Below are 24,630 nucleotides of genomic sequence, written 5' to 3'. Positions count from 1 at the left end.
CGGGCGGGGGGTCGGGGGGGAGGGGGTCTTGCTTTGACTGTCCGGGAATCACAGGGGCCTGCGCTCTGCCGTGTTTGTTTTCCAAGTAGAAACATGTGAACATGTGTTTGTTGCTCACTGGGCTTGAGTTACACACCAGAATGCGTTAACACGTGTGCTCAGTTGCACGCACACACGAATGGCAGAAACCGCGCACAAAACAGTTGTTTTTGTTTTCGACATTTTTGAGGGCAATTATTATCACTTGGATGAATATTGACCCATTGGAAATTATGGAAAACCCCTCCCCCACATTTAGCTTTCAAAAAGTGAACAGGCAACGTTTTTGTCGTCCTGTTAACATTGTTAATGGTATACAATATGGTGGTACATTTCTTCAGTCAAAATTTAAAGAAGATGGCTCTCCCCAAGACTTCACACATAGTACAAATGCATCTCTGAGTTTTAGGTTACACAGATCACACGACATCACCGAGGAGGTGGAAAGATTTTCCTCCAGGGGGACCAGCCCGTCGCCCTTCTGTGGCCGACTCGAGGTGTACCGATGCCGCGCGCAACTCCGCCGACGTCCGGTTGAGCCAACGCGATGAAAAGACAACAGTAGCCCTAAGCTGCCCACGTATTGGGAACGACCCAAAATCACTGTTATTTCTGACCAACGGATGCTACTTTTGAAAATGGGCATTCTGCTCATTTCCAACGCAAATTAGCCGCACTCGGAAGTGCGTCGACAGATGTTACAGTTCCCAACTTGGCCACTAGGGTGCACTGTTGGACAAGGCTGCAGCCCACAGCCCATGTCACACGCAGCTCCATCAATTCAGCCCCACAACTCTCTCTCCATCCAAAAACAGACCTTTCTGCCAGGAGGACCGAGGAACTGTTTTTTTCGCGTTCTCCTGAGGGGGATAAGCATCTTTTTCCTTTCTTTTCTGTGTGTGTGTGTGTGTGTGTGTGTGTGTGTGTGTGTGTGTGTGTGTGTGTGTGCTGTGAGACATGTTAGCGCACGTTTGTTACGGCACATCTGGATGTAGGGAGGGCGTGGTGGCTCGCTTGACTCAAATCCATACGATGAAGAAACATTTTGAGAGGAACCAGGCAGAATGTTTTCAAGCGCGTCTCGCCTGAATAACCAACACAAGTTGCTGCAAAGTGTATTTGGGATTTACGAGGCAGGGCCGAGACGACGGTAGGTGTGCTGTCTGCGTGGATTAAGCCTTTTTTTTTTCACACAGTAATCCCAGAAAATTTCTGCACCGTAAGTGAGCAAGACAAGACAATATTTTGTGTTTTTTTTATTTTATTTTTTTTATCTTGAGCCCCCTAAACACTTTGACATTTATTTTATTTTAAAAAACTAAAACTAATACTAAAACTAAAATGAAGCATTTTCCCGAAAACTAAAGACTACCAAACCTGACCCAAAATCAGTTCGGAAAAATAATTAAAAAGAAATGAATTTAAAAAAAAAAAAAAAAAAAATCAAATGAAAAATCCAAAACTATTATTAACCTGCCAATATGGCCCCAAGAAGTTGAAAAAAAATATCCCGGCACCATTTTTGCCCACCAAAAAGAAATTTGGTGCACATGTCCATTATGACAGGATGCATGAAAATGTTCAAAACAAGTGTAGCAAGGCAAAATTAGCGCCAATATGACTAATATGATGAGACAGTTAACAAATATGAGCCAGAAACCAACGAAATACATCAAGTTAGCATTTGAGTAAGTGGTTTGGAGCCGCCACGCTACGCTACACCATGCTAATGAAGAGCTGGTGGGAGGGGCCTAGCTATGGGCCAAGCCCGTGGGTCACGTTCCCCTCCCTGTGCGTGATTATAATGCCAACAAAACAAAAATGGACGTCATGCAGACTTTTCTGACCTGGTTTGCATCGACGATAAACAGCGTGACATGAAAGCACTGGTGAATGTTATCCATCAGAAGTACTGACCAACATTTACAAACTAAATTCGAATATTTATCGCATGAAATCGTAATGATTTATCCCCAACAGTCTATTCTCTACAAATTGGAAAATGATGTTACATTTTTTTTTTAATCCAATCAGATTTCAGTCTCTATGTGTTGCTAGCATATCAAGCTAATCTGACCAGGGCCTGAAGAATCAGTTGTGTTCGTCAATATAATTGCATGAGCAATGGGTCTCTTTCTTTCACCCATGAGATTTCATATTCTGTCGTTCATGATGTCAGCTTTTTTTTCAACACCCTGAGTATTCCTGTTTCGCAGCCATTTTGCATCCCTGATCCATTCAAAGGCTTTTGCGCAAAGGCAACCTCCATCATGACTAAGTGTGTCCCATCGAAGTCCAAAAACACAAATTACGATGCACAAATGAAATTAAAGAGACGCTGAATTAAGCGAGTTAACCGCCGCGTGAATCATGTTGATGACGCTTAAATCAGCAAACAGCCACAACGAACAGAGCCGTTAGACAAGAGGAGGACAGATAGATGCGAGGGTGGTGCTGCTGATGAGAAGACATGATTAACCTTTGATCCTCACTCGCGTTTGTGCGCGTGCGTGAGTGAGCTATGTGCTTTGACGCTCCCCGGCGACACACACAAACACACACACACACACACACACACACACACACACACACACACACACACACACACACACACTCAGATAACATTGACGCTGGTCAGATACTTTTTGTATTACATGTATGTGTGTGTGTGTGTGTGTGTGTGTGTGGGGTGGCGGTCGGCTGAAAAAGTTGTCATCTTGTCCTTTCCAGTTGAATTTCAGGATATGAACTGAATACGCGCACTAACACAAAACATGGACAAAGTCCTTAATTTACAAAAAACAAACTAGCTAGCAGGACAAGCTAACGTAGCAACAAGCGAGCTCGCGAGACAAGCGAGAGCGCCTGGTCTGGCATCACAAACGCAAAAGGACAACACCAGTCGCAGAAGATCAAAATTTAAGTCCTCTGTTGATAGAAAAAGCTAGTTAGCGAGTGAAGCTAACGTAGTCGTCGAAATCTTTTACCGGGCTCTCATTTTTGTCAAACATCACAAAAACGTAAGGACTCAAATGCAGCTCACGAGTTGCAGAAGATCAGTGAGTCAACAACAACAAAAGATATTGCCAAAACAAAGACATAAAATCACAAATATAATGAAGGTAACAGGACTGGGCTGAGATTTTTTTCAAATGTATTTCCTACGGGCGCTAATGGCACAGATTTGGCGGAATGGCTATTTTAGTTGCACTGTGAACGCACTGTGATGCAACATGAAGCCAAGATTAAACACACGTGTTGAGATAAAACACTGACTCACACATACCGAGTATATGTATTTCTTCACAGTGAAACAAATTAGTCACTGACTGAAATGTTGCGTAAGGCCACGCTTAAAATGCAGGACCGAGAACAAAGAAATTTTTTTTGTGACGTGTGATCAGGCCTCCTGAAGACACATTCTTGTTAAGAAGGCGCATCTCTCCTTACACAGTAATGAGCACTAGAAGAAGAGAGACGAGCTCAAGAAAGACCACAAAAATGTGATGTTTTGAGCAGTTTTGTTCACACAACAATATGGATAAAAACAGTGTTGTGTGTTCATAAGAAAAGGGAGACAAGTGGTGATGTTCCGGCCACTGGTTTGCGATAAAAATGAGCACGATCTGGATGTTTTAACAGAACGGTTTAAAAAGCAATGCTGTTATTTTGATGACATGACAATGCTTGTTTTAAGCGTTTCCATGAAAACAGATAAACACTGTTGTTTTGACGATCTGTTGACAGAACAGATAGAAACGTTGATTTGACGGTTACAATAAAACTGTGATGATTTATTCGTTTAGTGCGGGAAAGCAGAGTAGTAACTGTTTTCACCATTTTTTCACATGAAAACCTCGTTTACTTAAAAAAAAAACGTGTCGCTTTTGTCTACATGAGAATGCATTACAAATGTGCCATTTTGACTGACTGTTTTGATTCCTTACTTGAAAAAAAAGACACAAAGCATGTAGTGCTGATTGTTTGCATGAAAACATATTTTTAAAAATGACGTAGTTTTGACCATGTTTCTACGAAAGTGAATAAAAACTGCCATTTGACCACATGTTTACACCCAGTGTTGGTTTGACTGCTGACTGCGTTTGGCGTCGGTTGGACTCAAACTGTGTGCTATTTGTTTGCATGAAAACCAACATAAATATTTATGTTTACATTAAAAAAGAATACAAATGGCATCCAAATGGCATTGCTGATTTTTCCTGACCATTTGCTTGAATGAGAAACGGGTATTAACGGTGTTGTTTTGACTCCGGTGTTCTTACATGAATTCCATTTCCATTATTTCCATCAAATGCCAACAAAACTGGACATCAAATGGACCTTCCACGACACACTACAGACAAGTGACAAGATACAGCGGCGAGTCTGCCATCTAGGGAGGAAACGTCCTATCGCAGGAAGTCCGATCCTCCTAATCACGGCTCCGCTTCCCGTTCTGGTCCCAGAGCCTCATCATCTGCGGACCTAAGAAGCCACGCAGGCAGGCGTCCCACACAAACATGCGTTCATGGTCGGCTGGAGGCACAAGTGAAAGTGGATTACAGGGCGGACCGCTAACAGACATAGCACTTAGCGTATTATACGCTGACATTGACACCACGACTTAAAAACCTAGCTAAAAACTGTCTGGGAAAACTATAATTTAATCGTTTTGTACAGTCTCTTATTAGAGGAGTGCGCTTGTGTCATGATCCACATTTGAGGGGTGACGCTGGGCCAGACCGTAAACCACAATAATCTCTGATAATGAGATACTAACGCTTAGCATGACATCAACAACACACACAGCCTGGCTGGAACACACTAACCTTGATCATAGACTTTGCTTGTACAAACTGTGCGACAAACTGAATAAGCTACCATCGGTTTTGGATTATAAAATTGCTCCAGAGTACAAATCACGATTTCGGGGAAATTTATTTTACCCTAATCGTGGGTGCATTCGGAAATACGCTCCGAGCATGCACTGCTTCAATCCGATCGTTCGGAAAGAGCCGTGTTCAAATGTGCCGTTCGGGTATTCAGAGTGCACCAAAAAAAGGAGTGCCAGAGCCCAGATGTAAATGGTTCGAGGGTGAGCTGCTCATTGCTTTAAAACAAAATGGACTTCGTTCAGAAATTCCGATGCATTGAATGAGTTCCAGTTGGACGAAAATTCTAACTATGGATACTTTTTTTGTCTTTTTAGGAGAAAATAACGTATGTAAACTCGAATCCCACAGAGTATTGTGGCCAATGGAAAAACACGGGTCGGTTATTGCTCTTTACCACCACCTTCTGGCCATCAGCAGTAATGCACCAAAATCATTTACCAATCGCCAGAGGAAAGTTATTGTGTGATTTTGGCCGCCAGCCCGAGCTTTAATTTGAATATATGCAAATTGCGCCTGAGCAAGTCGCAGGACCAGCCAAACTACGAAAAACGTACATCATATCGTCTGAAAAATACAGGAAGAAAATTATGAAAAATAAAATATACAATATTATTTCAAAGATAGTCTGATATATAATACAGTAATCAGATGGGCTTTTTTTTTTTTTTTCTTTACACCAAACTACTCCAGGTGACCAACATATTTGATTTCCATTTGTAATGGCGGGTTTTCATTGAGAAGTTTGTGTTGAGGGTCAAAGCCTTGTCGAGACAGACCACTACGAGGGCCAGGCCTCGCCATAAGACAAGACCCATCCAGTTATGGAAAGTGTGTGTGTGTGTGTGTGTGTGTGTGTGTGTGTGTGTGTGTGTGTGTGCGTGTGTGTGTGTGTGTGTGTGCGTGTGTGTGCGTGCGACTTCTAAAGTGTTTATTTTCTGAGGTGGGGGTGCGGGGTGGGGGGCTGAGCCGCAGACAGCCATGACCGCAGCACACGTACACGTGCGCGCCCACACGATAACACTAGCGACGACTCTGTTCAACCAAAACATTTCCCACGAGGAGAGAAACAGTGCTTCATTCATGCCCTCATCTCGCCACATCAGATGCGGAGCATCTGGTCGGACTACAGTTGGACGCCGCGGGGGTCGGCCCTCAAAGAACCGAACGGCCCTCGTTATCGTGCGGACCAAGATTGAGGATGCGTTATACATAAACGGCCGCTTTACATGAAAATGGATAAAAATGCTGTCGTTTTGATTTGGTGACATGAACAAAATCGTGTCGTTTTGACTGATTCTAATATCATATGCAGTTGAAGTAATTAGATTGTAAAAATATTGTAGGTACCGGCCTTTAGTTCAAATAAAAAAAATATGTTTTGGCATTCCTTTACATGGTTTCATTCATTTGTAGTGACCCACTTTTATGGTCACACCGGTCCGATAAAACCGCCCCTATGCTAGCATCTGTGCTAAATTCAATCGCAACAACCCCATCCCCCAAAACTGGCGTCTTGTCACGTCAGCCCAGAAGAATCAGCTGCGCTCATGAGAAACAAACTCATGAAATACACACAGAGTGGCCGTCCTCTCTCCCCCGCTGCATGTAAACCAAACCATGGACACAAACCACAGAGAGAACAATCGAGTAAGTACAAACATTCGTAGTCCAACATAGGGGAGGGGCGGGGGGGTTGTTGGCTTTTTCAGGAGTCTTCATCCCTTACTATCTGCCTCGGGACCTGCATTCCTCTGACGGGGACATTTTGATAAGACCCAACACTGCCTTTGGGCTATTTTACGACGTAGGATGAAAAAATAGGGGGGGGGAAAGTGTATTTGTTAGCTGATAGATGAGGGCGTGTAGGAGAACAAGGAGGGGCGATGGCGAAAGGGTGGCGTTCAAGCTGGCTTGAGCTTTGATTAACACCAGGCCTCCTGACAGGAAATGACCGGGCCGGCTCAGAGCGCCGGGAGAGCTTCCATCTGCTGGTGCAGTGGAGTCTTGGAGGAATTCTCCAAAACGAGAACGAAATCGCGAAATTGACACTTCTGTTGCTGTTCCACTATGGACATTTTTTGCTTTTTTAAAGCGATCTTTTTTTTTTTTTTTACACTATGTTTAAGGGACAGTCTGAATTTAGTGTTGCACAACTTCAGTGTAGTCATTGCGCCACAACATGCCCGGTCAGCACGAAGCTCGACTCGAAGAGATGCTGCGTAAATTATAGAAAGAAGAAGTAATAAGAAAGCAGACCAGCCAGTGGCCGCAAAAAAACAAAACAGAATGAAAATCCCACATGTATTTGTTTTTCACAGATTCCACACCCTTCCACAGTAACGTTGTAAAGAGCGACAATCGCGAGGCGACTCCACACTACGTAAAAAAGCCAACGGCATGCCCTTATGTCGTCATTATAAGTAGCGTAAATGGCTTGTGGCCAATGCTTGTGGGCTAATGTGGCTAAGTGCCGCAGTTAATCCGTATTTCCTGTATTTATTGCGACTGTTTAATTTACGAATGTTACCCTTTAATTTATTTGCTGTTAAATAATCAAAAAATAAATGTAACAATGTAAAATACATAAAAGTATTCAGAAATAAGTCTTTTGGGTTGCTTTATTGAATTGTAAATCATGAATTACCACAAAATTATTTTTATGCATTCATCGTAATCTTTTTTTTTTTTTTTTTTGCATCATTACTATTCAACAAATGTATGTTGTCCTTTTATTCCTAAACAAGTATGCATGCAATGAAATTGAATTAATCTTTACCAAAATTGGGGGGCATTTGCCACGTTAGCATTTACCGCTAATTAATCGTGTCAAAATGGGACTTATTTGCAGCTGGCGCATTTCAAAGCCGAGTGGCAAATGCGGTTGAAGACTCACGAGCGTGTGCGGAAGCTTCATGCACGTACGCGTGTGCTAATGTATTCTCGGCCCTCGTGTGGCGCGTATTAGCGCGAGTCTGAGTGCGCGCGTGGGCTCCCGTCTGCCGTCTCCTATTTCCATCGACACGTCCCCGCAGACAGAAGGGCCGTTTTATGATGAGCATTTCCTGTCATAAATAAGACACAGAGGAATTCTAAAGCAAACACAGGCGTCAACCGCACACGAGGAGCCGCAAAGTGACAACGCCTCGCTACTGCACAGACTTCGGATATGACCGACATGGTTTTCTGGAACATCATCATGCTGCATTTTTTTTTTTCTTTTAGGAAACATTCATTTCCTCCCCTACAATTTAAAACAGCTCCCGCTGTGCCACTATGTCAAACTAAACATAAAACAAAGTGAATTACATGTGTATTTTTACCTGAAGAAAGTCTGCTAGCTTAATGCTAGCACACAATGCAAAACGTCATAGACATGCTCACGAATGGCACTGATCATGTAGTGTGGTAACTTTTCAAACAACGGTGAAGCCACACATGTAGACAGACAACTAAATACAGGCATTTACGAGATGGTGCCAAAGTACTATTTTTTGCTAATTGAAGCCCCTCAACTCCCTTGAAATTGTTTCCTAGATACCAAAAGCCACCAGATGGAGCCAAAGTTGTATCTTTTGTTGTAATATGTTTATGTTTAAAAAAAAAAAACACCACACACACACACACACACACACACACACACACACACACACACACACACAAAATCAGCAAAAAGTGGCTGATTTACACCCAACTCTGTATTTTGACCCATCAATGTCTGAGACGTTTGACCATGACACCTGGGACGCGTTTCAAGAAGTGAAAACAAAAGCATAATATTTCTCCGTGAAAACATTGCCTGTACAGTTAAAAAAAGGGATTTCAGATGGCCACACTTATTTTCTTTTCCTATGGGAAAACGGACCGAAAAGAAAGCAACCGCGGTGACCACGGTGGAGCCCCGACCGCAAAGCTCACCACTTGGGGTCGGCTCACTGTGTGGTCAGAGTCTGAGGAACTAGACGGTCTGCGATGGACCGCCCTTTTTAATTACGGCCTGTGCTCCGTGTCACCAGCTTATCTGATCCAGTCAACTAGCAAGAACAAGGCTAGCGGCTGCTTTGCCAAAGAGTGTGTACGTGTTTACACAGAGTGTGTGTGTTTGAGAGGAAGTGAAAGAACCACCGCCAATTAAAAATAATTGAGACTAATTTCATAAACACGGGGTACATATTTAATCAGGCGCGATTGCTGGACCGACTTGTGCTCCACTTCCTACAGCAACAAGCCCTGGGACCCTTTTGGGGCGAAAAGGAGGAAGCCCCATGGTGGTGGGGGAAGAGGAATAAAAGAGTGTGAGCAGACATGGAAAAGGAAATGGAGAAGGAAAGTAAAGAGGAGAAGTAAAAAAAAAGTTCGCGACGTAGGCAAAATAAAATGGAGTTCAATACGAATACTTTCATGTCGCTCGCTCGGGCTGTGCCAAGGCAAACAGCCGCCTTTGGGGAGGTCCGGAGCTCTTGCTGAGGCAACCCCCCCGTCGTCCCTGCCTTTACCTCACCCCCCACTGTCTTTCTTACAACACACACACAGGACAGAATGAATAACAAACCCAGCGTTGAATCAGAAATAACTTTTTTTTTTACTGCATCTGAGTTTTTCAACTTTTGCTGTTACAGGCCACTTGCATCGGGGCCAGGCAGGGCAGTGGCCCTGCATTAGCGCTACATAGCTCATTTCTACAAACAATTGAAGACAGCTGGCGCATTGGCTGAGGAAGAAGATATTCAAGTTTGGAATTTTTTTTTTTTTTTTTTGTGTCACGGTCAGCTTGCATCGGGGCCAGGTGGGGCGGTGACCCACCAAATGGATCTGTCGTGAAATCAGCTTGCTTTGTGTGGCATTTGATGTTTTTGTAATTATTGCCACCAACAGGACAAGAGGAGCCAAATGGCCCAATAGATGGACACGCACAGCAAAGTGGACCACCGCTATGGAGCTTGTGTCAATCCACTTCTCATTTTGACCATTCCCAACCATTGAGTGGGCATTTGTTCCCATTCCCAACAGCAAAAGTCAGGCCTCATCGCACTGAGCCGATGTCCCGGGTCGAGGAATGAAGATGGTTTGGCTTGGCCCGCTCGCCTCCTCTCTTGCCAAGGAGGAGGATGTTTGAGGGCGCCCCAAAGACGACAAAAACTCCACCGCGGATGACAGGAAACACATCGGCGGGGCTCGGCGACATCAGCGTGTCGACCGCGACGGCGGCATTTACAAGCAGCGTGACAACAGCCAACCGGGCTTCACAGATACAGTGTGCCTCATGGGAAAGCGTTTTGTAAGACGTTTAGGCGAATTGGTAGAATAACCTGAGTGCACTAGATAAACGGCTGTCTTACGAGTGACATTTTTTTTCCCCCCGTGACCGTATTTTCCACACTAGAAGGCGCACTGGATTATGAGGCGCACCTTCAATGAATGGCCTATTTTGTAAATTTTTTCATATATTGGACACACGGCATTATAAGACGCAAACTACAATGCATCCACGAGATGGAGCGACGCTCAAGGAAATGCCAACTGAACGATCAGATGTCAGTAAAACTTATTTAATAAAGCAGCGCCACAGTTCACTTAACCAACAGCGAGTTAAAACATTGACTCGTTAACGTTGAACTCTCTTGCGGCTGCTCTCTTTCTGTGTTCAACTGCGTAACCCGATCGCCTTAAGTTTGAACTCTGCGTTGTAAGCATGTCTCTAGCAAGGAGCCATTTTGGGGCTTGACATATTACCGTACTAGCCATACACAAGGCACATCACATTTTAAGGCGCGCTGTGAGCTTTGAAGAAAATGGAAGGCTTTTAGGTGCGCCTTTTAGTGCGGAAAATACGGTACTGTATGACGTCGGCATGATTCGTATGACAGCTATGTAACTAGTGAAGGAAAACTGGACATAATTTGGCATAAGCGCACTACGAGTGAAACACCAGACGCTACCCAGACGATTTTTAAAAAAAGATACTAGTAGTTCCCGTCGCACACCGTTGTCAACTAGTGGACAGTTTTGCCTCACTGGTAACATGTAGTTCTTCTACTAGCATGCCGAAGCTGTCCGACTTGTGACGAAAGAGCATCCATGGACCTTAAGCTGGATATCAGGGATAGCAAATAAATGTGCAAAAGGGTTTATAGCAGACGAGATCACACTTGTAGAATGTTTTTTTTCCAATACAGTATAACATGTTTGCAAAAGTAGGACAACTTTGGCATAATAGCAGAACTTATCGGGTCCACTCCCATCACGCAACACCTGACAACTAGTAAGTTGTCTCACATTTGTCTTTTGATAATAAAACCCAAATGTTTTCATTTGCCGTTCCAATACTTTGGAGGATGACTGTAAAAAAACGTCTCAAGGACCCTTCCCTGAAGGTGAACAGTAAGTCGGCCATTTTGGGCGAGTTCCACGGCTCGTACTACGCCGAACCCGTACGACTGCACTCATGGTGACGAGGTTGCATACTATGTCTGGTTCTCATTTTAGGGCTTTAATTGGGGGAGGAAGGGGTGGGGGGCGATGTCACGATCAATGTTTTTCTCCGAGACGGCCGCCCGCCTCATGTTACTTCATAAAAACTCACTTGGCGTGTACACACGGTTCAAAAAGGGAGGTCCACACACACACACACACACACACACACACACACACACACACACACACACGCATATGCAGACTAAAACACAGCTGGCACACCACGACGGGGTCACTTTCAATGAAGTGTTTATCACGGAGAGTCGAGGGTTTGGACGCGAGGCCCCTCGTGGAGAACAGGAAGGCGGGACAACTCGCACGAGGAGGATAAAGGAAAGAAAGAAAGAAAGAAAGAGAAATAAAGAACACGCTCCTTATTAGCGCTTTACATCGATTTACCACCCGTATATGTGCAATATGAGAAGTGTGTCATTTGAGGGTGTGTGCAAAGGTGCACGGGCGGGCCGCAAGTAAAAGTAGCTGTAATTATGAGGCAGGGGAGGATGTGCGAGTGTGTAAGCTCAAGGTTAAAGACACTATTATTGCAGCGCGGTTGTAGACAAGCCATCCATCTACATGGTCGACCTTCACGCGTACCGCGACGTACCAGACTATAAATACACACACTATTGCAAGTTGACCGAACAGGTACAACGCTCATTACTGTGCCGATTGGCGGCTTTTTACTGGCTTAAAGGATATGATGAGGTGTACGCACATCTTTTCGTCATTTGTGGCCATGTGTTGAAAAGGGTGTGAAGGCCTAATGCAGACCAGACAGCCACGGCATGCATAATGCGGCGTTTTTTTAGGGCCTTTTTTTTTTTTTTTGAACAGCGCTAACAATATTTTAGTGTCTTTTTTTTTTTTTTTGCTAAAAATAAATCAATTGAATTAAAAATTATTGTACTTAATCTCTGTACTTGAGTGACTGACTTAGAGTACCCTACACCTACAGAACATCCTCCCATTAAAGTCATCGAGTGTGGTCAAGGCAACAGGTAGCAGCCGTCTCACCTGTGAGTTTTTGCAGCAAGGGGCTGAGCTCGGTCTCCCTGGTGATGGCCAACGTGAGTCCTCCGATCAGCTCCCTCTCCAGCTTCTCCAGCTTCCCCCCCGGCCGGGCGTCCTCCCGCTCGGCGTGCTGGGCCTCGTCGGCCAGCGAGTACAAGTAGACCAGCAGAAGGATCAGCTCGTCGGGTCCGCACTCGTCCTCCGCGAAACCGCCGCCGCTGTCGTCCTGGCCTCCGCGGGGCTTCATCAAGGGCAGCATCTGACTCAGCACCGAAGCGAAGTCGGCATCTCCGAGAGCCTGGCGTAAAAGCAAACACACGTTTGAGGTCAGGTTATGATGAGGGGATATTGTCAAATCACTCAGTAGAGCTTCTCGCTCTTTTTTTGTTGTTTTATATTGGAAAAAAATATTTAAAAAATAAGAAAAAGAAACAAACATAAATAAAGTACTAAAATGTGAGACAAAATTAGACAAATATTACAAAAAAAAATAAAGGTGTTAGGAAAAACAACACTGCCGAGTTGAAACATTGGACGATAAATGACATGATGTATTATATTACATTTTGTGATAAATTTTATGATTCTCGGCAGGACGGCACTTCACATTTTCACATTTCAGAAGTAGAAAGCAGGAAGAGAACTTTTTTTGTGGTGGGGCTTCACTGAATAGAAACAATAGGTCTCAATCCTTGACGCGGCACAACTCTTCGATTTAGGCTCAACAAGTGTGCACTGAAGGCAAAAAAAAAAAAAAGGCATGTCTACTGAAGTCATTGTGGTAACACCCCATTCACTTTCACTGTGTTGCCTGGCAGCGCGGCTGACCAAGCTCCACCCCCCTTGCCGACATTTCAGGGCAACGTTTCAGACCAGTGACCTGATTTGGGGACCACAACTAAGTCGGTCCCTCACATGTGCAGCCGGAGTCCGACACGGCGAAAACTGCCCATTGCCAGACCGTTTTATAAAAGGCAAAGTGCTCGCGCAACAAGGATGAGCTCATGGGAATGGGAACACAAAAGGGCGGGGATCTAACGACTAAGCTGTGGTTAATGAGGGAAGGAAGAAAAAGAACAAAAATGAGTTGGTATTGACCAGTTTTTCGATTTGATCTGTTTTGAGCGTGAGTGTGCAAGCAAGGAAGAGAAACGAGTCCTTTGTTGACAAAAAGCTGGTTTATGCTGCTAGCTTGCTTGTCACCTGTGATCAAAAGTGTGTTCTCTTCGTTATATTTGAACAATTTTCATTTCAGTCCATGTTTAGCTGGTGCCAGTAGTGACTGGCTTTTTGTAAACAATTGACTCTCTCGATATCTTCTTGTCCATGGTGATCAAAGACTTAAGTTTGACATCATAATTCTCGGCCTTATCGGGCACCTTTTGTCAACAAAGGACTAGCGAGCTAGCTTGTTTGTAAATTGTCACCAAAAGTGTCAAGTGTTTTATTTGCGTTATGTGTTAATATTTTCCATTAAAACTGTGGTTATTCCTCAGCCAGAGCCTGTGTCGACCAGCTTTTGGTAAACAAAATACATTGTTGATTTGGATCTGCTGCAAATAAAGGACGAGCTAACTAGCTTGTTCGCCAATTGCGACCGATAGTTTGATTTGTGTTATGCATTAATATTTTGCATTTAAAATTTGACCAGCTTTTTGTAAACAAAAGATACCGTTTATTTGGATCGGCTGTCGCTGACTTGTTTTCAAAACAGTATTCAATTTCTGCTGACGCTGCGTGACGGTTCAGACTGTTAAAATGAAACTATCGCCACACTGAGTTAAGACAGTATTTGTAAGACAATGCGTTTGTTTTGAGAAGATGTCCAGTATCCCATTTCTAATGCGAGCGTGCGGCTTTGCGAGAGTTGGAGCGTAGTGGTTGTCCCACTGGGGGGGATCCAGTGTCCGACCCCGAAGAAATGCGCACTGAGCCAAAAAGCAGAGGCTCAGGGATGGAGGGGGGGCCCAAAGCCTGACTGACTGACTGATTCTCATGAAGAGAAGTCACATGACTGCAAGTTGAACTTGCCAGCTCATCCTTTCCAAGGTAATCTCGCCGCCTTGCAGCATGCCATTCCTCTCCAAGATGGACACCAAGGTTGGCGGAATTTCCATTGAGTCAGTCAGTGGAAGAAAAAAAAAAGTGCTTCGAAATGCCATACTGGTCCAAAAAAATATCAGCTTGACCTTTTTTCCAAGGCTCTGACAAATTTCGCGAGACTTCATAAAAGGTTTTCGGAACGCGACAGCAAAGGGAAGAAGGGCAGGAAGAGAAGCTGAGTGAGGAATCTTCCGGCATCATTCGTCAGCCGACACTCCGAGCTCCATCCAAAGAGCTACTTCCTGAATACTCCAAATATTTAATGTGCGCTGCACATTTGACATATCGCCCCGTTCAAGTGCTCCTCGGCAAAAAAGCTGTACAAAGGTTACAGCTTGTTCTTCTTCTTGCTAGCATGCAAACACTGATATAAGATAATAGTCACTTTTAAATATCCATCCATAACTTTAGAGCACAATGACTCTTCAATATATTAATAAATCCAGAAACAAGATGGAAGTAGCCATTTTTTTCATTATTCAACTAAAATTGACTTTGTTGTCAAACGGAAGTAAATATCATGAGATAACATAAATATGACCACACATGCATTTTCAAAATATCTTATTATTGATCATTATTTAACTAAAAGGTTTAAGAAATTCATGGAACAGTTGGCATAAACCGAATGATTATAATAATCCTAAAAAATGTCAAACAAATATGTGATAAAATTAGGTGATAGGATGAATGTCAAAAAAATACAATTTAATTTAATGCAATTTAAGACAAAATTATTGAATGAATATAATGCGACATATAAATACAACATAAAAATGTAAAAGTATTTTATTTAAGGAAGATAATTGCCAGAATCAATGTCAGAATGAATTTCGATTTTATTCACATTTTAATATTGGATGGAAAAAAAAAATGTGAATTTCAACTCCTTGAATAACAAAAATCTTCACACATTTTCCAATGTGTGTTATTTGTATGTACATATTTATTGTTGTATCTATCTAAGAAGACTTAAATACACAATTATTTAATTAGGCTAATAGCATCGTTGTTACTGTTGAAATTCTTGTCATTTTTATTTATTTATTTTTTACATGCAGTGATAATGCGCAAAGATTTAATTCACGCAACTGGACTCTTGTCGTTTGTTGAATTTGTTGTGTTTTTTTTTTCCCAAAAACCATCCAAAAACGAGTCAGGCAACTATGCTATGAGGCTAACGAGTTTCAAAACTTCACCCTGGAATCGGAGCACGGAAAAGGTGAACTTCTGAAGAGCAAATAAACAAGAGGACCACATGACTGTCATTTTGAGCATCCCTCTGATCGTTGCACACCCCTCCATTTCTGACATCTGTTACATGTCCACATTGTACTGTGCCATGTTTCCTAGCACGGGCCGTAACTGGTTCTCCTCAGCAGCTCTATAAAAGCTGCTGTCAGCGGCCTGCCGTGATGGCGCCACGGCAGGAAATGGAGACCTTCCGTAGAGTGAAGCCAGCTTGAAATCCAGAGAAGCTGACCTCCTTCCAGGACTGGAGCAAAAAATCAACACACACGTACAACCTGAAGGTGTTCTGCTGCGAAGGTGTTGAGACCGAAAACCGCAGCTAACTGCAATAATTAGGACAGCACAAGTGGGGCTTTTAGAAATTGGTGGATTTATTAGCAGGAGTCGGTTTTGCAGAGGATTCACGATGAACGACAAGTGTACTAGGACAAGAGGCCATAACAGGAAGTGACATTGGACATTGGGAACAGAAAAGGGATCATGGCGAATCCTTGTTGCGATCATCAAGTCATGACGCCATGCGCTGCCCACATCAGGTGCCGTAAGCGAAAAAGCTTGGCAATTTAGCCTTGCCCAGCTGTCTGAAATAAATGTTTCCAATCGGAACTTGTTTGGGCAATTTCCCTAGTCTTAACGAATTAACGTATGTGCCTTGGGTTTTACCTAAAATGGCTGCTTCGAACCAAAATGGTCGACTTCCGATTTAATTTCATGCATGGTTCCAACAGCTCGCAAATATTCAAACACAGCCGTTACTTTCAAATTGTATGAACATTCACGTTTCTTTGTTTCAGACAGCTTGGCAGAGAATTTACCGACCTGGCTCATTGGTTCCCCTGCACCAATCATGCGCCACTGTCCGCATCGGGTTCTGGTTTAAATCTGCGCGCGGCTGATTGACCGATCATCGTTTGGCCGTTGTTACGGTGCCGGGATGTATCGAGACTCAGCGTGGCCCAATCACAAAGCCCGGGAAAGGCTCAGCAAAAAAAAAAAAAAAAAAATCTCTCCTTGAACAGGAAACCAGCTCCAGATGCAACCCCTGGAGGAAGGTAAGCGTTTCACCTGCGGCGCTAACCAGAAGCAGGCCTCTCCGCCCGCCTTCACAATGCACCTTTTTCTGGGTGCGGCGACTGGCGAAGGGCGAGGGGTTGGTGGGGAGGGGCAGTTTGTGGAAGGTGGCTCGCTTGGTTTGGCTTGCCCGTCCGTCAACGCCAAAATGCGAAATTGCATTCTTTGACAAGCACTCCGCAAGCACAAATATGTAATCATATCCGCCAATCTGGAAGCCATACATGAGACCTCCAGAGACAGGCCGTAAATCTCCGTGTCAGACTCAATCGGGAACAGCAGGGCTGCTGTTTTGTCCCACAAACAAACGTGTCCTCGCCCCAGACACGCGACATGGGAGTCATAGTCATCACTAGAGGTGGCAAAAATATTCACCCTCTGTATTTCAGCCTAACACAGATACTTGGGACAAAAGACTCCTGTAAGTTAAAGTTAAAAAAAAAAAAAAAAAAAAAAAAGAATGTAGTCTGACAATGTTCATAAGTACAGATTTAAAAACGTTTTACTTTCAATTCATGAAGTGTGATATTGAACTTCGAGTGACCAGTAAGAATGTGACACTAAATTCATTTTTGTGACACTAGTTCAAGCTTTACATTGTCACTTTTTCAGTGTTGAAATGTTCAAAGAAAAAAAGATTTTTTTTTTTTTTGGTGGGCGGATGTACTCACCAATTCTACTAATTCATACTGAGAAAAATCTACTGAAGTACAGTAGCAAATATTTGTACTTTGTGACCCTCACTGGTCATGCTCATCATAACTGTGGCTATTATGTGCTGAGATGACAATGATGAATCTGACAGTGGGGGAAAGCACCGTTGAACAAAAAGACAATTTTCTTTCCGAAAGTCGAGCGTGAACGGAAACCTAACGTTTACTTTACGCCTATAAAAATCCAGTGATGGACAACATCCCACGTCCAGGCCGTGGCGGAAACGTGTGATTTGAAACAGAAAGACTACAGGTTATAAATCTGAGCAGAATTCCAAGTATCAACAGTGGAAGCGCAGAGATTAAACACATGCTAAGTATTAGCGTGCGAGTGTCAGCGCAAACTTTTTTTATACATTCGCCTGTGGGAACCGTTCCATTGCGACTCACTCGGTCAAGAAAAAGACTCAAAGCTCTTAAAGGAGACAAATGATGGATTTTATTTCTTCAATTTTTATACATGGATGGGTCAAAAGTAATCCAAATTGAGCAAAATAGCTAATGTGCCACTTCTCAGGAGCTAATGCTAATACGTGCTATCACTGATGGGGGGGAGAAGGATTTCCATCCAGACGCACATTTTTAATTTTTTTTTTTTTTTTGAAAAGGGAAAAGCCGTGAAATGGTGAGAAGCACTTGAAAGTAAGGCGACCTCTCATTTCTGTGTCTAACGGCCGACATAAATCTCCGGCTTGACTCACCGCACAGAGTGGGAGCTCACCCCGATTTCGTTTCTGATCGCAGCGTGCTAACATGTTGAGCGGCACAAATCAAAAAGCAACGCTCTGCACATTACTTGTCCTCGCCCTGCACTTTCTTCACTTAGAATTTCGACTAGCGACTCCCAGACACAAACAGCGGTCACTGCGGCTAGAACATCTGCTTGGCACACGACAGCCACCGCCAAGTGGGACAGTCCAGTTTAGTTTACCATGCCACGGTACGGTCCAGTTTGGAGCGCTAAATCTGAATCTGGTTTGTGTTTATAGGGTTTGATAAGACACTCTAAAATGTTTTTCTAAAGAGAGAGAGAGAAAAAAAAACAAGTACAGTGGAGTCTTGACTCAAGAGTTTGATTTGTTGTCACCAAGCTTGCAACTCACAGCGGATTTAGCAAATATGTAACCAATAGAGCCCGGATTAAACAAACAGAAAATAGTGTCCAGTCCACTCCAAATTCCCCTTTGTGCAATATATTTGAAAGTCTGTTAGTTCCGGAACTGTCCGCAATTCGCCAGAGTGCGAGTTAAACGGCGCTGGTCATGTGTTTCCGGCTTGCGCTACTCTCTTGTCGTGCATAAACAAACTTGCAGTAGACTAGCGCAGGTTAAAATGTGCAGCAAAGTGGCATCCATGACTTGCCCATCCAAAGCAATGGAATGACTATAGGTCCTGTAGTATCTGTGTGTTGGATGCATGCCTTCAACAGGGGCGTGGTCTAATGAGTCAGGAGCTGGAGTCGACTTTTCTTTCAAACATACAAACACGTTACAACATAAGTCAATGGTAATGACATTTAAACAAACCCCCCCAAATTGCCAAAAATCAAGTGGTCTGCTGTACAGGAATTAAGATTTTTTTTTTTACTGTTGCAATTCTAATGGGACCCCAAAAATTATTTGATTGTATATATTTTCGGAATCTGCCTCGAAAAAAAAACCCCTATAAGTCACGTTTTTTAAATTCGATTTCAGATTTTTTTTTTCTTTGTGAGCTGTCATGTTTTTGTGAATTTTCAACAGGATGAATACGCATGCAAAAATGTACTTTTCAGGCATGTTGGGGCTCCTTAAAAAGCCAAATAAATTGAGGGATTTTCATTTTTCGGTCGGTTTTTTTGGGGGTAAACACAGAGAATGTCTGAGGGTGCTAAAAACGGGAACTATTTCGGTATCCATGTCAACGTTTGACAATTGAAAACCCCTCATAGGAAAACACATGCTCGCCAGCCCCAAGTGCTTTGCTCGACTCCAAAAGCTCTGAAGAAAGACGGCGTAGTTAGACTTGCGGTACGTAACGAGCCGACATTTTGGCCTGTGCCACATTACGGCGCTCGTCCCCTTCCCACGCACATTTGCGAGAATCTGAATGGCTCATCAGGAAACAAGAAGCCAGGGACAGTTACATGCCATCCTCTAATTGACTCAGGAGGCCGCGGCGTGGAGGAAAACATCCTCTAGTAAACACGAGCCTGATTATAAACACACCAAAGCAACCAGTCAACGCTGTCGACTTTTCCTCGTTTTGTTTTTTTTGTGGGATGAAAAGTTTGGCAGTTCAGAATTACTATGATATCTATGCTAACATGCATTACATATACATTATGCGTTAGCATTGAGCTAGCTAAGTTCGTTTGATGATTGAGCTAGCCAAGTGCGTTTGATGAAATTGGACAGTTTGGTTGAACATTTTGGTGCATAAATTTACACGCATGATTCTCATTAGCTTTTTGTCAGTTTTGCAGTGAAGTTCAGCTGGGAGTGACAAATAAAGAGCTTGAAGCGAGCACACTTTGCTTCTTATTTGAAGAATTGCGCAAGCAAGTCGTCATATTTTAATAACTATAAATCTGTTTAAATCGTATGGTGGGGTGAAACCATAAGAGCGTTGTTTTTTTTTTTTAAATCATCAATCATATCAGTAGAATTTTAGTGTGTGGAAGATTTGTTAAAAACAGCATGGTGCAAGAAAATAACATTTATCTTTCATCTACTTTGAAAAAAAAATCAGATGATAAATCTTGAATTTTGCTCATAAAAATCAATATTTCAGATTGGATGTTTTACGTTTTGATCATCATTATTTAGATCTTTAATTGTGTACATTTTATCAATTTTCGTATTAGAATTAATTTTTTATTTGTGTTGTTTGGGCAGACCCCAATGTATTTTGATGTTGATTATCCACATTTGGAGAAAGCCCAATTCCGAAGATATCCGATTCCACGCTTTTTAAAAAAAAATATTTACGCTTCCATGACACATCAGCAAGTTGCGTCACTTGATGACAAAACATTCACAATCGTGTCACTTGAACCATTGCTGGGTAAATCCAGCCCATGAATTCTTCTCATGTGCGTGCCTAATTAAGAATTGTGTATTGCAAGGGATTAAAGGAGTCGGGTTCTGTCTCGCACATGGAGAGCAGCGGGAGAAGGGTGGAGTAACCAAAAGTTGGCGGAAAAACGAGAGGGGCGGGGTGGGGGGGACAACGAGAATGCAATTCAGAGTGATTTCATTCCCAGGGCACATGATGCCTTTTATTTGCAAAATGAGATGTTCAAACGTTAGGGGGCAGTGTTGCACCACCTCTAAGCCCACCGGTGTCGGCACGGCTTCCCCTCCAAAACAAACGGCTTTCTGAGCGTTTCAGCCCATTAGCCGCAACTTCGGTGCATCCCAGCTGTGTCGTAAAGACATTCTGCAGAGCTGAGATCAGCAGGCGCTTGAGAGCGGGCGCTTGGAAGCGGGCACTCGTCGCCATACGCCATCGTTCGATTCCAACGACATGGAGGTAACTTGCATGATGATGTCAGAATGGGTGTGAAAGCCTCAGTAAGGGCCAGTGGCGGGAAGTCGTTAAGTATAAATACTTGGTTACTATAAAGAAGTAGATTTTAGTTGACTAGGACTTTATTAGATTGACTTCCGACATCCAAAATCGCTCGCGCTTTACTCCTTTGACAACCTCTGCAGATGACATGAAAATGACATAAATAGAGATCGGTAAAGACAACCGATCTTTGGAGAACTACACAGGTAAATAAATGAGGAAAACAATTTTTTTCCCCACCAAAAGAGACATTGTATATAATTGACAATAAAAATCATTTTGGATTTTTTTTTTTTTTAATTTAAGTACATTCCAGAATCTATACTTAATTGAATCAGTCTCTACGAGTAAATGCACGAGTAATTAATGGGTCCAACATACCACACAAAAGATTGCATACAATTGCCACAAGAGAGAGGCAAAGCCCTACTTTTGTCTAAATGACATTCCTCAATGCTCCCGAATATAGTTCCCTGGCAGCAAGTTGCCATAAGATGGCAACAAAACACTCATTTTGTCTGAATGAAGCTCTTAACAACTTTTCAACATATTTCATGGGCACCAAAGCACTACTTTTGTCTTAATCAAGTTCCTCAATGCATCTTCAATATCATTCTTTGACCCCAGTGTGCCACAAGATCGCAGGAAAGAATTTCTGGTACTTTTGTGTACATAAATCTCTTGGACTCTCTTAAACATAACTCCTTGGCACCAAGAGCGCACACGATGATGGTAAAGCATTCTTTTTGTCAAAATGAAACTCCATCTCATTTCAACATAGTTCCATGTCACCAAGATGGCCACAAAGGATTACTTTTGTGTAAATGTTGCTCTGACTTGCTTCAACATAGTTTCCGTGCATCAAGATGTTACAAGATAGCAGCAAAGCACTATTTTTATCTAAATGAAGCTCCTCAACTCTTTGCAACATAGTTCCTTGGCAACCTGTTACCATTAGAGCGTAGCAAAGCACTAGTTTTGTCTAACTGAAACTCCTAACTCACTTCAACATAGCTCACAGGATGGTGACAAAGCACTACTTGTGTCTGAATGAAGCTCTTCAGCACCCATCTTTAACACAGTTCCTTGGCACCAATTTACCAAAAGATGGCGCCCAGTTATACTTTTGTTGTTTTGGCATCAGTACAGATATGGAATAATTCAGTACAAATATGGGATCATGAAGTTTAGGACCTCACAAATATCTACGTGAAGGTAAACTTGTGAATGCCAAACCGCTAATACCCGTGTTGGACTAAACTTCTCCATTTACCACACAAGTATGTGTGCTTCTACTTTAGTAGAGCGTGAGTACTTTTGCCACCTCTGGCGAGGGCAAGCCGCATTTACTTTTTTCCAATGCAAATGTTGCTCCGTGTGTACAAACTCGGAGTCATTATCCTGACCTCTGTCACCGGCACGGACAAACAAGTCGCCTACACACAGCTGAGTTTCCCCTAAACATTTATAAAACTTTGCAAACGCATCCGATGCAAAAAAAAAAAAAAAAAAAATATGGGCAAAGTACACACCTGGGGGGAAATGAATTTTGCGAACAGCGCCAAAAACCACAGGAATGTTGAAAAACTAAACAAAATGAGGATTTGGGGAGGGGGGGAGTAATCAAGTTTGGAATGATGGGAAGAAGAATTATGATGGTATCACTGCTGGTGTGTGTCTTGTGAGTCAGAGATGTTCAATTACAAGTCAATTACAATCAATTAAGATTATTTAGCGTCTGAGTCCCCGGGCTAACAGGCTAGCATCCATGTCAACATGAAATGGACAACACGTTCCCCCAAGAAATTAGTCAGTCATCCAGTTAAGTGTTACCTAGCATTCATAATGACTTAGATGTTTTCTTTTCAGGAAAGTGAAACATTTTTTGAGTCATTTTTTAGAAAGTACAATAGCTTGTCTCAGTTTATGAGGAAGTGCAACATGAATAATCAAATACATGTTATACATTTAAGAGTTTGACTTCAAAAAGCGCCATCCTAATAGTTTGTCTTCTTTTAAAGTAAGTGTAATGCCAATAATTTGTTTTCTGTTGTAAAATCAATAGTTCGTCTTGTTTTTTGGAAAATAGACGAGTAATAGTTTGTCTTTGGGGGGAGGGGGTGTAATGTCACCAGTTTGTCCTCTTTTTTGGAAAGTGGAACAAAAACTTTGTCGACGTTTTACGAACGTGCACTGTCAAGGGTTATTAATTTTCAGAAAGTGCAACGTAAAATATTCAGCTTCTTTTTGGTAAAGTGCAATCAGTACTTTTCTTTATTTGAAAATCTCAAATAAATAGGTTTTCTTCTTTTTGGTAATGTGCAAAAAGTGTTTTTTTTTTTTTCCTTTTTCGGAAAGTGTAACAAATACTTTGTCGACGTTTTTGGAACATGTGCCATCAAGGGTTTTTATTTTTCAGAAAGTGCTATATAAAATATTTTCATCTTTTTGGTCAAAAGCAATCAGTACTTTTTCTTTTTCTGAAAATTTCAAATAAATACGTTGTCTTCTTTTTGGTCATGTGCAATAAGTGTTTTTTTTTTCTTTTTCAGAAAGTATCCCATTAATAGTTTCTTTTTAGGATACCGTAGCAGTAATGGTTTGACTACTTTTTTTTTTAGGAGAGTACAACATCAACAGTTTGTCTTCTTTTGAGGAAAGTACAACACCAAGAGAGGAAAAGGTATCTTGAGATACCTAATTTCACAGAGGACGTTCTGAGCCTAGATTCCCAGGACGATGAAGGCACTTCCCGATTCTTACTGCCATCCAATAAAAATAAATTGTGCTGAATGGCGACACTCACTTTGAGATTAGGCTATTGCTTGGCAAGACTTCATTGATACTAGGTAGATATCCGGTATAAGCAACGCAAAGACCAAAGGGGGTCGGTCACATTACACACCACATTTCAAATCAATCTGACAGTCGGGATCTCGGTCAAATGGAGCGCCACCACCTGACCACGTCTGGTCCTGTTATTCATTCCCCGGGTTCTTGTCCCCGGCTTGGTTTTCCCAGCTCGCGGCAATACGATCCGCGGCGGAAGACAAACAATGACAAAAAGCCAGGAATAACACAATGGGTCTCCGTAGCCGCGGGGCTCCACCCGCAGCCTGCAAAAGCAGGCGCACATACATGCACATACAATTAAATAAAGGCATTAATGAGTACCGAAAGGCATAATAAACACTCGCCGGCTTAATTTCCCATCCTGCTTCCATACCAAAAAGAAAAAGATAGCAAGGGGGAGGAAATCATCCCAAAAAATAAAAAAGTGAATTTACGATTTGTTTTTCATATTCTTTCCATAATCTAACTGGCCAGGGGGGAGGTTTGACCTTTTTTCCAAGCACATTTTCACACATGAATTCCCACCGCATGATGAAGTGGATCATGTCAACACGGCCGTTCCTCCTTCTGCTCTTAGACGACTTAATATCGTCTACGCGGTGGCATGATGTGCGCACACAGCGGGCTTGTGTCTCACACACACACACACACAGACACACGCACACACA

At 42.7% G+C, this 24,630-nt stretch overlaps 1 protein-coding gene and 1 long non-coding RNA gene across 3 annotated transcripts in view; one reads left to right on the top strand and one right to left on the bottom strand.

Moving 5' to 3' along the window:
- The window catches only part of LOC109532259 (uncharacterized), an 8,028-nt gene extending 2,246 nt beyond the window's left edge, over positions 1 to 5,782 (top strand). The window contains exons 2-3 of the long non-coding RNA XR_002171348.1: positions 5,555 to 5,557; positions 5,764 to 5,782. This is a non-coding gene — a long non-coding RNA (uncharacterized LOC109532259). The remainder of the gene's footprint in view (positions 1 to 5,554; positions 5,558 to 5,763) is intronic.
- scfd2 (sec1 family domain containing 2) overlaps positions 1 to 24,630 on the bottom strand; it is an 89,240-nt gene that overhangs the window by 20,462 nt on the left and 44,148 nt on the right. For both annotated transcript variants that reach the window (XM_019897034.1, XM_019897035.1), the window contains exon 6: positions 12,423 to 12,717. In XM_019897034.1, the coding sequence (XP_019752593.1) occupies positions 12,423 to 12,717 (295 nt within the window). The remainder of the gene's footprint in view (positions 1 to 12,422; positions 12,718 to 24,630) is intronic.

The sequence above is a fragment of the Hippocampus comes genome, unplaced genomic scaffold (assembly GCF_001891065.2).
Source record: "Hippocampus comes isolate QL1 unplaced genomic scaffold, H_comes_QL1_v1.1 scaffold22, whole genome shotgun sequence".
Classification (NCBI taxonomy): domain Eukaryota; kingdom Metazoa; phylum Chordata; class Actinopteri; order Syngnathiformes; family Syngnathidae; genus Hippocampus; species Hippocampus comes.
This window is presented reverse-complemented; position numbering and strand designations above follow the sequence as displayed.